The sequence below is a fragment of the Hesperophylax consimilis genome, chromosome 12 (genome assembly GCF_061612785.1).
Source record: "Hesperophylax consimilis isolate HC1 chromosome 12, BYU_Hcon_1.0, whole genome shotgun sequence".
In the NCBI taxonomy this organism is placed as follows: domain Eukaryota; kingdom Metazoa; phylum Arthropoda; class Insecta; order Trichoptera; family Limnephilidae; genus Hesperophylax; species Hesperophylax consimilis.
Genome location: NC_142847.1, coordinates 36,204,334 through 36,219,233, shown reverse-complemented (window position 1 = coordinate 36,219,233; position 14,900 = coordinate 36,204,334). Strand labels below are relative to the sequence as shown.

Sequence of the window (14,900 nt, the reverse complement as noted above, 5' to 3'; positions counted from 1 at the left end):
TTGGAATTTTTTTAAGAAATTTAAATTTCTCTAAGAATGCAATGATTTTGGCCTATTACTTACTTTTTAATCTTTCTCGATTTGAGTTAAGTCTTTTGACAGTTCAATATTAGATATGATTAGCTGTCAGCAGTGTAACAGGTAGATTAGATACGTAATCGATAGAATTTCAGCATGGATTTGTGTGGGGTATATGTTAGAGAATTTCTGCGAAGAATAATTCCACACAACATTTTCAAACGAAATTCTAAAGAACGATTCCCCACAATACTTTTTTTCAAATCCATGAGGGGGTTAGCAAGGAAATTTTAAGAAAAATAATTCCCCACATTTTTTTGATCCATGGGTAGAAAAAAAATTGACCATAATTCAGAATCCTTATTTATGTCAGAATCTTTTCGCTGACTTTGGTAGATTTTCAAGAATTTCAGTAAATAAAAAAAAAAATCTGTTTATTTATGGAAAATTTCGGGTGATATTTACAAATTAAGGTAGATTTTCTGCGAATATCGGTAGATTTTTGCCGAAATCGGTAGATCTACTAAAATTTCGGTAGGTATGGGGCATGGCTGGCTGTCAGCTGCGGCCGTGACAGCAAAAAATACATATGTACAGATTTATGCATAAATGAACCGTAATTTGGAAACCGTTTATATTGTATAATCTTGCCAGCCAAAAAGTTAATTCTTTTTACAAATACAATGCAACGTGTATACATCCGCGAGCCGAACTGCCGAACTCAGCCGAACTGAACCTCAACTTATGGGAAAGAAACGAAGCAACCGCAAATGGCGCGAAATGCCGCTTGCAGTTGATTCATTCCTTTCCCGTAATTCGTGGTACAGTTCGCAAATGTATACGTACCTAATAAAATGCTTAATTATTACCTGACGAACAATCTTTTTATGCCTTCGCGCTGTCTGTGCTCGTATATTTTCGTAAAAAATACGAATTTATTTAAATTTAGCTGAATTCCCAGGCGTTGCCCGGGCTTATGCAGAGTTTTTCGAAATTAGATGCAGACAGCAATTTTCCTCATATTTTAAATGTCAAGTGTCAAAATTCTACTTTGGGGTGGCTAGTATACACACTATCTGAAGCCTTGGGCATTGCCCGAGCTTTAAGCAGGGTTTTTAGAAATCTGGGTAATGTATGTAGATGGCGACCTTCCTCTTATATTGAAGGTCAAGTGTGCAAAATTTCATAAGTCTCATTTATATAAAAATCACATCCACAATGCCCGACCGGTGTCCGCCATGGACGCTCTTGTTTTTTATAAATAGACAATCTATAGATACTATGGAGGTACTTATCTCTTCACTGTTGTGATAAAAACACAAATTTTGCAATAAATTCTAATTATCTCTTCACGCTTTTGGTCATGTAGATTTATTATAAAATAAATTGAGGTATTCATATCTCTTCACGCCTTTGCTATGCTTCTGATAGATTTTCTTACAATAATACGAATTTATGAACCAGAAACTAAACTGATTTGTTGTCCACCCGTAGTGACCCGTTACCATTGGAGGCAAAATATTGTCCTCATCAAAATTAAGGTTGGGAACCTTTGTACCAGGGCTTATGCAAATACCCTTCATATTATAACATTCTATAATTCCCATGTGTGGGTTAACTCACAGATTGCGATATTTTATTGTTTTTGAATGCCAAATAATTCGTAGTTCCTGATTTCGCCACAAATAATCTCTAGAATCCCAACAGACAGGAATGAAACATGAAGTTATGGCAATCCAACTTTGGAAAAAGTTGTTAGGTTGACAGAACTTAGGGAGGGGAAGGAGAAAATACCAATTTATTTGCCAAAGGGTTCGATTAAAACAACAATAATAATGATGTCACTTTGCATAAACTTTTATTATATTTGAATGTAGAAATCTTGAACTCATCAATAAAATGTAACATAAATTGTTCAATAATATGTGTGGGCGTTGCAGGCCTAGAACCAAAGTCCGTCTTCTGGTTCCTCTTCACTGTCGGTGACTTGGAGATCATCTTGGATAGCGCGCTCACCCTGAGGACAAATAATCATTCATTAACCCCTATTGTGCGGCTGGCTACATTTGCAGTCCAGTAAAATTAGCACTTCCTTGAGTTGAACTGCTGTGTGCAGCGCGTTGAGCTAGGTTTTAGAAGTTTTTAACACATTTCATTAATGTCCTTGATTTTGCATAATCGTGTTTATTATTTTAAATCTAATTTTCAATATTAAATTTGGCTTTGAAATATGAACAAAATTCAACCGGTCTCGTAAGGGTTAAACAAAAAAATTTGGTTGAATTAAATAGTAAAATCCACAGATAATCGAAACAAGGGAGATGGGCCCTGAACCATTATTAGTATGAAAACCTATGCACATAAGTGTTGCCAATATAATTCACCCATACTAAACATCAACAGATAACTGTCATTGTCTCTGCCGCTTTGACAGTTTGTGCAGTTTGGTCATAGCACGCTTCCATGCCATATCTCCTTTTGTTTCTATTATCTTAGGTAATAATACCACATTGCATCGATTAGGCCTCTCGTCCCGAGGGTCGATAAGCAATTGTCACAAATACCAAATGCTCTAAGACCTTGCGCAGGAAAGTTTACTATAGCGAACTTAATTTTCTGGGCAGGGTTTATGTCGATTGCTTACCGACCCGTGGGACGATGGGCTAAGAGTTACAATTTTTTATTATTTCTATGTCTCAGAAGTCTAGCAATATTGTGTTCGATGAAAACTTTATTTCATAACGAGTTCGGATTGATCGATCTAAAGACACTGCCAGATTGGTGGTTATTATTATGTATTTATTAAAGCAGAGACGGCTTACGGATGCTTCCCATGAGCACCCAGGCCATTGTGCTATCTCCCATTTCACCTCACTCCTTTGATTTTGTTTCCAGATCCCGTGAGGGTCCATATTTTCCTCCTCGATGGATGGATCCTCTGGAGGATTTTGTAGCATTAAGAGTTTTCCCTTCAGAAATCCCTCTTTGTTTGGATTCCCTGAAGGCCCCCTGAGTTCACTGAGGTGGCCTCAGTTCTCCTCCCCACTCCCCCTAGGTTCCCAAAAGGCCCCTCTTCAACGTTAGTTTTTTGTTGTTGTTTGAATGGTCCACCCCACCAGCACCCCAAGTGCTGGGGTAAGGTCTATATACTCCGAGATGCGACCCTGTATCTCAGAGGCACCATTCAGCCTGGATATGGTAGCTGACGCCTTGGCTTGGGAAGGCTATTACAGATGACAGGTATTATGTTTCCACTCCCTGAGCGATGGGTTTGCTACACTCCCTATGCGGTTTGGTTACGCAGATTGGTGATTTATTAATGAAGAAATTTTACCTGCCAGGGCTGCAACTCCTCTGGCTCCTGTTTGAGCTCCGCGGGCTCCTGCAGTGGAACCGGCATGTTGTTGTCTTCCTGCAACAGACCAAATACTATTATTAGAATCTATCGCTTTATTATCTGTGCTCCAAATAAATATCATGTTAATGTTTATTTGGAGCACGGATGTCAGATGGGAATGCTTTCCTTGTTATACCAGCATTTTTTTTTAATTTTATTTTTTTTTTAATTCCTTTATTTTTTCCAATTTTTACATTAATTACATACAATATTATATAAATCGATACGAATAATGGGAACCCACTAAGGCGCAGCCTGTGCGTGGGTAATATAATAATATAAGTTATTATTTTATTGTACCTAGAAATAAACAAATTGTGGGCATATAAAATAAAAACAAGATTTCATTTTGTCTAAGCGGTTTGTATAAAAAGTGTTTATAATAGTGTATAGTGAAGTTATAAGTGTTTAGTGTAATATATGGTGAATAATTTATGAGAAACATAAATTGATACAAATTAAATAAAAAAAGTTTCAACTGCTGTATCGAAAAGCCATAATTTTAATTCTTTTAAATATTGAGGAAGTTTAGTAATCACTTGAATATTTTTCGGTAAAAGATTGAAAGTACGAGGTCCAATGAAACTGCAGTGTGTTTGCATTTGTTTTGTGTTCGTTTGGGGAGTATAAAATACATTATTATTTCTAATGTTGGTTCTGTTTTCATTTATTTCGAATTTATTTTTGTTTTTGAAGATGTATTTCATAGTTTGCAAAATAAATAGTTTACGGAGACAGAATAGTTTAGATTCTTTGTATAACTCATCTGTTGAAAATGTTCTTTTCCGACTATACATAACTTTGATGATATAATTTTGAATTATTTGTAAAGGTTTGATATGTTCATGAAGCGCACCGCCCCATCCTATTATTCCGTATATGAGTGAAGAATGCACCAAAGAAAAATAAATAATTTTACAGTTTTTCAACATTGAGCACTTCTTTTAGTCTGTAAAATGTGTATGTCAGATATCTTAATTTACAGACGGTATTATTAATTTGTGACTGCCAATTTAATTTTGTATCAATAACAATACCTAAATATTTAATCTTTTCAACTTTTCCGAGTTCAAAGCAAGATAAGCATATTTCTTGATTACAGTTAACGTTATGTATTCGAATTTTAAGGTTATTAGGGGGTTTATTTTTAATATTTTTATAAAAGGTTAGGTAAAATGTTTTACTATAGTTTAAGAAGAGTCTATTACTTTTTAGCCATGATGAGACATATGTAATACATTTTGTTGCCTTCAAAAAAGTTTCAGTCCAGGATTTTCCATTCACTATTATTACTGTATCATCAGCGTAAGATACAATTTTACCAGGGATTATAACATCACATAAATCGTTTATGTATATTAGAAAGAGAATTGGGCCAAGCACAGTTCCCTGTGGTACTCCATTTTTTATTCCTGTTTCAGTACTATAAATATTCCCTATTTTTGTTTTTTGTTTTCTATCTTTGAGATAGCTAGTAAGAATTTTAAGTGTATCATTTTTTAAACCTATTTGATTCATTTTTTTTTATAAGTAGATTGTGATTTACCGTATCAAAAGCTTTTCTTAAGTCTAGAAATATAGCTAAACTCTTTTTATTTTGATCAACAGATGTGTATAATTTTTTAGTCAGATCGAATATTGCATCTTCAGTGCTTAGTTTTGTTCTGAAGCCATATTGATTTTGGGACAGAATTTTGTTTTGTTCTAGGTAATTCACTATTCTATTTTTGATACATTTTTCAAATATTTTTGAGAGGTTTGAGACCAAGGAAATGGGTCTGTAGTTGTCTAATATGTGCGTTTCTCCCGATTTGTGGATTGGTATTATGATAGAGGTTTTTAATTGTTCGGGAAAATGTCCCTCTTTTAAGGATATATTAAAAATATGTAGCAATGGAGTTAAAATGTAATGTTTTATTTTTTTTAGTGTGTTACCTGATAAACCATCAATTCCTGTAGAATTTGTTGATTTTAGACCGTCAATGTGTTTATCAATTTCATCTGTTGTGATGGGTGAAAAATATTCTAAGGAGTTAATTGAATCGTTAGTTGAGTCTAAGTGTAAAGATGAGTCTACGGGTGTTGTATTATCAATTTTACTAGAAGATTCAAGTACTTGATCTACTACATTTGTAAAAAAGTTGTTAAAGTTTTCTGCAATGGCCGATTTGTCAGTTATAATATTTATATTATCATCAGTGGAAGATGCTCCGAGGGAAAAGTGCCATTGATCTCTTCAGTGATTGTGCATAGCCAGGACATTGGGTTGACAATGGGTCATTTCTACTGACACGTTGTCGCTATTGACTAGTTCCCTGATTTAGAGATACAAAGGCCCCAACTGCTCCCAACTGTCCGAAGCCAGTGGGATTATGGTATCCTCAATTGGGGTATGTGGTGAAGCTGAAGGAAGTAGGAGAGAGAAATAGTGAAGAGAATGGTTGGGAAGTGCCTGGCTATTCATATCTGGTCACAAAACACGGCTAAAGCAATTTCAAGCAACGTTTCAATTCTGAATGGAAGTCTTTCACCAAGGTGATACCGAGAGCATATTCCACTCTGGAATGTGCCTCAAAAACATAAACTACGCACCTTGTATTCCTGGAAGTTTCCCTGTTCCATCTGTTGGTACTGCGCATTGGGATCGTAGTCGTAACGCACGGGGGCCATTGTGTAGTGTCCCGGGTCGCCCCCGCCCCCCTCGCTCTCCCCCACTTCGGGCCCGGGGGCGCCCTGCTCCCCGTAGTAGTCCTGCTGCTGGGGCTCCCCGCTCTCCCCACCGCCCCCGTAGTACTCCTGCACTGGCTGCTCCCCGTCGCCCCCGTAGTAAGCCTGCTTCATTCAATTACATATTATTTATTTTTTACGGACTATTGTCCAATTACAGCAATGAATAAGAAGATAATGTCAAGTCAATGCCTGAACAAGGTTTTCATGGGGTCCATGATGTCAATCAATGGAAGTTAACCACTCAAGAAATTTTTGGCATATTATGGCAAGTTTGCAAAAAATCTTGAGAGATTCCTTGCCATACATTTTTTTTTCGAACCTCCTCAGTCTCCAGGGATGATATTTCACGAACCGATAAAATATTTTTTCATACAAAACTCGAACAGTTGTTAACGATCAAAAATTGAGTCTTCTAATATATACTTGTATCTGTGATTATCAAGTAGGCCATAGACAACATACAGAAATAGAAAATATCCAATGTTCACCCGAATAACTCACACTGCAATTTCAAGGGAACTAACGCGCAAATCGAACGCTCAGAAGAATTATTAATACAATCGCTCAGTTAATGTTTATTTGAGCGGAAAGAAGAAGGTCGGTAAGATATAATACCTGTTGCTGCGGGTCTCCATAGTATCCCTCCACCGGCGTGCCTGGGTCCTCTGGCTCCCCGTAGTAGGGCACGGCGCCCGAAGGTTCCAGCCCGCCGTAGTACTCGCCGCCCTCCATGCCACCCTCCACCGCGCCCCCCATGCCACCGTCTTCCATGCCGCCCTCCTCCATGCCGCCCTCCTCCATGGCGCCTTCCTCCACGGGGATCAGCTCTCGCTTAACCGACGCGCCGCCGATCAGGAAGTCTGAAGGGTCGTAGTTGGGATCCACGTCTAATGAGCCCTCGTCTGCAAAATAGTAGATTGCAAAATTTAATGGAACACCCTAAAAGCAGTGACGTTACAACAAGACTTGAAATGAGAACCGCATATCGCTGGGATCGCCAAAAAAGCAAATTCAATAACATACTTAGTCGGGAAAGCCTTCCTTGATCTAACACCGGACATGGTGTAAAAAATATGTGGAAAATCTCCTGGAATATGCTTTCCAAACATGGACTCCATACTTTGCAAGGATTATAGATCTAATAGAGAAGGTACATTTGGATTGACAAATTAAAAAAAAAATAGACACTTATTATTTTTTTGTTTGTTACAAAACATAAAATATGCTTGATAATGCGGGGCTGAAAGGGTTAACTTTAAAACAAAAAAGGGAAGTTTTACGAAAGATCACTAGCGGTGCTTATTTGTTTTATGAAATATCTGTTTAAACTTTTATTATATTTGTATGTATGTATTTACTATAATCCGCAGCATTCTTTTATATTTAATTTAGTAGTATTATATAATATCTGTATAGGGTGCTGTAGTCTTTTGGAATGACACAGCAAATGTCATGCGATAATAAGATCTAGAGAGAGTTAATTTAGAGTTCATTATTGCAGGACATTGCCCCAATATGATAGTCTTTTAGAATGACAAAGTTCCATCTGACACAGCAATGTCATGCAATAATAAGATCTAGAGAGAGTTACTTTAGAGTTTATTATTGCAGGACATTGCCACAATATGATAGCCACATACCTGGATTCTGGCAGTAGGGCAGGCCGGCTAGTTGCACCATGGCCTCGGCAGCGTCCTGCTGCTGAACCTCCTCGAAGTCGGAGCTTTCGCTGCCTGAGTACTGCAGATCTGTACATACAATAATATTTGGATTATTTATATAGCGTCATTTTCATGACAAAATCAACTCAAGAGTGCGTAACAAACATAGGTCATCCGATTATATCGTCAATCAATCATCAAAAATATTGATTTCGGACGTCTGTGCGTCCTGCAAAACTCTGGTACAGTGAACTCATATTTGCTTGAATTTAAGGGTCATTTTCAAAATTGGAACTGATTGTGCAAAGAATACAGACAAGCGATAAAGTACCTAATACTATAATTTAACATTTTTAACAGAAAATTATTTTCTTTTTCAACATTAAAATTGATTTATCATGAATTTAGATTATCCTGTGATTTTTCAAGGGTGTGCCCAGGTTTGAATAAAAAGATGAAATTATATATATAAAATTTAAAAAAATATATTTATAACTTAGTAAATAAATACTCAGATTATTGTACTGCCCTAAAGAAGCTATGGTTGTAGCGAAACCCGGTCGGGGTTACAAAGTTATTGTTTTATTTCTAATTGTAATGTCACGTCACAAAGTATCTGCTTCATATGAACAAATATAATTTTTCATTTACGATCAACAATGTGTTTCATTCTTGACAAGACTTTACATCTTACAACCGAATAGATAGATTAAGGGCGGGTTGTTTCGCAGAATTTGAACAATTCATCAAATTTCAAAGTTGATTTTCAAGTTCTGTGAAGGTTCAAGTTCCGGTGTGCCCAAAGTAAGAAACTAGGGAAATATCCCTTACTTCGGTGAGGTGTGATCAAGCTTTTGCAAATTTCGAAATTCTTTCTTGAATAGACAGAAAAATTGCACTGGCTTTCTGGGGCCAATGGCTTTCTGGGGCCAGTGGTTTTCTGGGGCCACTGGCTTTCTGGGGCCAGTGAACCAAAAACTGTTTCAACCATTATCTTAAGTTTAAATATTCGTATTTGTTTACATAAAACAGTTTGAAGAGAATGATGGTGCAACAATATGGTAGTGAGTGTGAGGTGATGCATGACTTTTTGTTACGCCTAACTTTTTATAATATTAGAACTGTATCCTGCGTCTTATTGTTTATTTATGTGTTTCAACATAATTTGGGAAAATTAATAAACCTTTTAAGATAAGCAATTTATTGATCTGGCAAGAAATAAGATAGTTATAGAAGTTTAAAAAAATCAACCCGTAAAAAATTTAAACAGTTTTTTTTACCATAATAATTAAAAAATATATATACAGGATGTCCGGGGTGAAAGTGCAGTAACTTCAGGAGGTGATTCTACATGATGGTAGAAGTAAAAGATTTGTTTACTGTGTTTAATAAGTTATTAATATTTTTTTAAATTAATAGTGTAAATTCGTATTATTATTTTAGTGCAATTCTCTTTGTTCTTCGAATATGGTTTTAAACATCTTAAAACAGACGATTTTGAAGCGCATTGTTATAACTTCGAACTCTCGGTTTACGCGTCACTGGCAAATAATAAACACTGTCACCAGTCTCGCGCTCGACAAACACACAGCAAATTTATCAGGTAAGTGTGTACCTCCACAAGGATTTTTATTGGTATGTCTTTTTGTATGGAAAAAAAAGTTGGAATTTCGGAAAAAGTTATGTATCTTTTTTGCTGCTACCATGATGTAAAATCACCTCCTTATGTTACTGTACTTTGACCCCGGACACCCTGTATATATATATTTAGGTGCATATTTAGGTATTGGCGCCAGTGTCGTTTGGTTGGCTCTTATGCTGCCAGAGGTGGTCTCTGTCGGCCAACAGGGAAACTACTCCAGCTGCCACGCATATCGGCCGGTAAAGAGGGGACCTACTGGACACCCGGGAGGAGGGGTTCCGTTACAAGGGCCAAGAGCCGACGGCTGGGAATTCATGCACAACATAAACTTGCCAAATATTAAATGTTATTATTGTCATGAACCATGAAGACAATATTGTATTTCAACATGACCATTTACTATTTATTATTGCTAACAATATATATACACACACATATTTTTTTGGTTTGATAGAGGATTGAACCTTCCTCCCCAGGGACCATAGTCAACAGCGCTAATAATGGAGCGAAAACCCAATTGGGTAGGACTGAAATGTATTTAGTACAGGGTGCGCCAGAGAAACTTACTTATTTGAAAGTTCAATAAAAACAAAAGCACTGTAGTTATTGTTGTAATTCTTTTTTTATTTGAAAATGCAATGTACCAAGTTTTTTTTCATACTGTCTTAAAAATTACATCTTTTAAATGGCGACCCTCATCGCGCATACACTGGTTAAGTCGTTTTTTGAAGTTCTCGTCCACTCTTCTCAGCATATTAATCGGAATATTGGCAATAGCATCGCGAATGTTGTTCTTCAGGTGATCTATGGTCCGTGGTCGATCGACATAAACAAGGGATTTCAAATAACCCCATAAAAAAAAATCACATGGAGTTAAATCCGGAGAGCGCGCCGGCCATGGGAGATCGCCTCGGAGAGAGATGAGGCGGTTGGGGAAATGTTGTCGCAGCAAATTCATGCCCGCTGCTCTCTAGACCACAGCATAATGGCAACTGACGAGAATTGGAAACAAACTTGGGGACGTCTTCCTCCAGATGCGTTCCCTTCCGCCCCTCTACCTGCCCAACTCAACGGTCGGGAATTTTTTCAAATAAGTAAGTTTCTCTGGCGCACCCTGTATATAATCGGCTGAAATGTCATCCAAATTCAGAGAAATGCGTATACTTCCGCGTGTATGCTTTATGTCACCAAAAGTTGGTAGAATGCATTGTCATCGACGACCAGTCTATCTGCCGAGTTTCAGCTCGATCGGATGTCAGAAAGTGGGTTAATTTCCACTTCCGAGATTCCAAACAAAAGTGAAATCCAAATAGATATATTTAAAAATGAGTTATGATGGTCAAAAAGAGTGCCGCGTACAAGTGATTCTTTATGTTCATCAAGAATGCGGTGAAAATAAATGTGAATTTAGCGAACTAGGAAACGGCAAAATGGTTAGTTAGATAGTTTAGTTAGTTTTTGACTTTTCAGGACTTTTCGTTCAACTTGAAAAGTAAGTTTTCCAGTGTGAGTAAGAATGTACAGTATCGCATTTGAGCACATAAAATGAAGGGTAAGGTTACCTTCTTCTAGGCTGTCCTGTTTCCTGGGTCGGCCACGGGACTTCTTGCCAAAACCTGGGAACAAAATTTAACCATTGATATTTAAATGAACATTTTTAAAACACGATCAGGAGGTCTAGCACAGAAGATCGATAAAGCCCTATGTCAATAGGATATTGACGAAACACATCATGTATGGTTAGTTAGCGGTATTTGCGAGCACGGTCAGAATATGATTCCGACAGTCGGTTAACAAAGACTCCAAGGTGTCAATATGCATAACTTTTTGGATAATTCATTAATTATCTCTAAATAGTATAAAACAAAGTCACTATCTGCATTTGCCTGTTTGTGCGTTTAGTTCTTTTAAGGCGATGCCATACGTAGTAATGCAAAATCATGTGTTTTTGGTTTGAAATTTTGGTCGCCTAGAAATGTTTCAGATGCTTTCATTAAATACTGCGAGTAGAATACATCTTGGCCTTTGAAATAATCGAGTATTTTTTAGATAAGTCTTTTTATAAGCCCAGAAAAAAATAGTAAAAAGGCCTATGAAAACTGCTTTAAAGTTCAAAATCTCCTACTTACGAACCCATTTTCGGTTATAATTTTATTGTATAATGTGAAAATTTATGTTATTTATAAAATGATTGAAAATTTTTTAATATTTATGCCTGAACTTCCACAAAATAAAATAAAAAGCACTTTTTGGCCATGTTTTTTTCTTGCATAAATCAAAACAGGCGGATGGTGTCAAGCGGGAATTTAAACCTTATCGCCATCTACGTAAGGGTTGTTATTGATAGCGGCGCAATTTAAAATATTACACAACGTAGTGCATCGCCTTAAACTATGCAATGGAGTTTGATAGGGTTTTCACTATCATTTAGAGAATTTCTTCTGGAAGGTTTGTATATATATATATAGATAATACATGGATATTATATTTATTGAAAGTAGAGAAAAGTCGAGCTACACCGGGTGCACGTCAACTAGTGCAAAATAAATGGCTTATTAATGAATGGGGATATATTGACGAAGCTCTTAGAACTGAAAGAAATTGTATACGTGATCTATAGACTTAATTAAGTCACCTAAAGCAGGGTACTGCCTTTCCTACTGTGTTACCTTCCCCACCCCCCGTTGACGTGTGACGCTCTTCTTTTAGTTTATTTCTCTTCGGTTAGCTCACAACCCATCTGTTCTCCTAGGGCAGTGGTTCTTAACCTTTTTGGGGGTACCGAACCCCACCAGTTACATATGCACATTCACCGAACCCCTAATTTGAAAAATTAGGAGTAAATGTCTATGGTCCGTATATAATGACTATGGTCATTTTCGGGCGGCCATCTTGACCGGTAATCGCAAGCTCTACCGCTGCGTGATCACCTTTAGCCAATGATGGACAAGCGGGGTATGTCACCACGAATCATATAAGTCAGGGGTCTTGACCTCCACCGAACCCCCGAGACTGACTCACCGAACCCCTGGGGTTCGATCGAACCCAGGTTAAGAACCACTGTCCTAGGGTCTTCGAGCATAATCACGCCTCGGCGTGGGGTGGGCGGTGATGGAAACTCATCTGTGGGCTGATCGGCGACCGGTCGCACGCCTTTGGGACTGCTGAGGACCTGATCACTCCTAATATATCTTCGTCTATATATATTTGTTTTGTGCTACTAACACGCATGTGCATGTCTAACACAACTAACTCGAGCATCCTCTGCATAGTGCTCGCTAACACAATATGCAGGGACATTTAAAGGTCTAGAGTCTTTTATTGATAATTCGAATCCTTTAATATAAAAAATTAGCTTCTTGCGAGAGTCCCGAAGGGGTGACAATAAGTCACCTATACCGGGATGGGACAGTGGTGGGTGCCTTTAAAAAGCAGGGTACTTACCAAGAGTGTAGCATGTAACGTAACTGATACTGTATCAATCTGCAAGTGGGTACGGCTCGTCCACGGTAACCGCGTATCCAGCTACGAGCTCCCGGATCCGCCTTTAGTGCTCGCAGTGAAACCGCCGTCGGCGGGTCGCTGCGAGCACACTGCGCTCCACCCGCGAGCGGCTCGCAGCTACGTACTCACTTGATACAGTATCAGATACGTTACATGTTACACGGTTAGGTGAGTACCCTGCTTAAGACGAGATCAATTGAGTCGGTTGCAGCTTTGAGAAAAAAGTTCTGGCTACTGACAAAAAGTATCTGCGGACTGCCAATGTATAATTAAAGTTAATATTTCAATTCGACTTTGTTAATTTATTTGCATTTTTGTTGCCGTCTGACGTTAGGAATGTCAATTCGTAGAGAGATGCGCCAGTGTTTCCAGTGTATATCGATTCTGATTTATTGCTTTACTCGCTTTGGAAATCGGTATAAAATCATCGGTAGTTTACGCCTATCGATCCGATATTGTAAAGTTATCGATTTCACTGTGCTAGACCCCCAGGACAGAAATCACTGTTGAATTATTACATTATTTGGCTCAGTCAAAAACTATAATTTTTAAAGCTTTATAATAGAATCTATGTACATAATTACAAAAAAAATAAATTATGTGAATACCGCACAAGAATCCCAACTGCTCCCAACCATTTGGGGCCAGTGAGACTATGGCATCCCCAATTGGGGTATGTTGCGAGGCTGAAGCTAGTGGGAAGAGGAAGGAGATGGGGGAGTACCTGGCTATTCAGATCTGGACACCAAACACGGCTAAAGCCATTTCAAGCAACCTTTTGATTCTGAATGATGGTCTTACACTGGGGCGATATTGAAAGTATCTTCCGCTCAGTATGAATTTCTAGGCCAATTTTCAGATGGCAGTGTCATTTCTATCACAAAGTACAGAGTTTTGAAAAAATGTACATTTAACTTTAAAAAAAATTAACAAAGAGAATATCCAATGTTGCTTGTTTCATATTCTTCAATTACATATTTAATAAGACTGGGTCTATGTCAACTTTGAAGATGCTGAGAGGGGGGTCTTTTTAAGTAAAGGAAGGAGAGAAAGTTCTGGGAAAGAAAAAGGTATGAGGAGTGGGTAGGAATCTGAAGGTCAATGTGCCCAGGAGTGACGTACGAATCCACCCCTCCTACTGCGTTGCAAGGTGATGGGACAGGAGCGTCCGGCTGGAGGTCAAAGGGTCTCCCTCACCCGACCTCTGACAAACCTCACTCCATGAACCTGCGCATCCCTGCTAAGTCACCAAATGTAGCGAACCACTTGGGGAGACAGAAACAATGGCGGAATGTTGGTGCCTTATCTCATAAATGCAATGCATATTTGTAGTTCTAGTATGGATAATAATCTATTTGTTACCGTCTCCGTCGCTGGCGTCGCTCATCTTGTGTTTGCGGGGGCGGCCGCGCTGGCGCCGCTCCCCGTCCTCGCCCCCTGAGGAGCCGCCCTCCCCTTCCCCCCCCTCGGCGCGTAGTAGCTCCGCCTCCTGCCGCATCTTCTCCTGCACCTTGGCGATGTTGCCCTCCAGCTGGTTCACATGCTCGCCCAGCTACAAAACATACAAACAAACACACTAAACATAGAGCAGAATATATTGTTCATACAATGACATTACCACAGACATTGGACATTCCTCCACAAATCTTAATTTGCATCCACTCCTCTTTCGTGTCTTTCTCTTTACCCATACAGTGGTGACTTCTGATGTGTCATCTGGCAATCTTTCAACAGAATCTTATAATGGTCTCATGGTTAATTAGCTTTTCAAACTCATGATTCATTTAATTCTGCATGATCCATTTCGTAGCGTAGGTCCAAAGACTTTCAAAGTACAACAGCAATCTCACACTAAAACACTACCCCAAAAGCCACAACTGTTAAATGGAATAGTATGTAAGTTTATAATCCTGTATGGTTTTAATGATAACTAAGTTTGTCTAATCTT

At 38.3% G+C, this 14,900-nt stretch overlaps 1 protein-coding gene across 2 annotated transcripts in view; it reads right to left on the bottom strand.

The window, feature by feature from the left end:
* Positions 1-1,863: 1,863 nt before the first annotated feature.
* Taf1 (TATA-box binding protein associated factor 1) overlaps positions 1,864-14,900 on the bottom strand; it is a 57,407-nt gene continuing 44,370 nt past the window's right edge. The window contains exons 29-35 of one of the 2 annotated variants that reach the window (XM_089638391.1): positions 14,315-14,504; positions 11,011-11,064; positions 7,786-7,893; positions 6,761-7,047; positions 6,008-6,250; positions 3,353-3,430; positions 1,864-2,035 (exon numbers count right to left, since the gene is read on the bottom strand). In XM_089638391.1, the coding sequence (XP_089494517.1) occupies positions 1,961-2,035; positions 3,353-3,430; positions 6,008-6,250; positions 6,761-7,047; positions 7,786-7,893; positions 11,011-11,064; positions 14,315-14,504 (1,035 nt within the window). In that variant the 3' untranslated portion in view covers positions 1,864-1,960. The remainder of the gene's footprint in view (positions 2,036-3,352; positions 3,431-6,007; positions 6,251-6,760; positions 7,048-7,785; positions 7,894-11,010; positions 11,065-14,314; positions 14,505-14,900) is intronic. The other variant, XM_089638392.1, reaches the window with a different exon arrangement.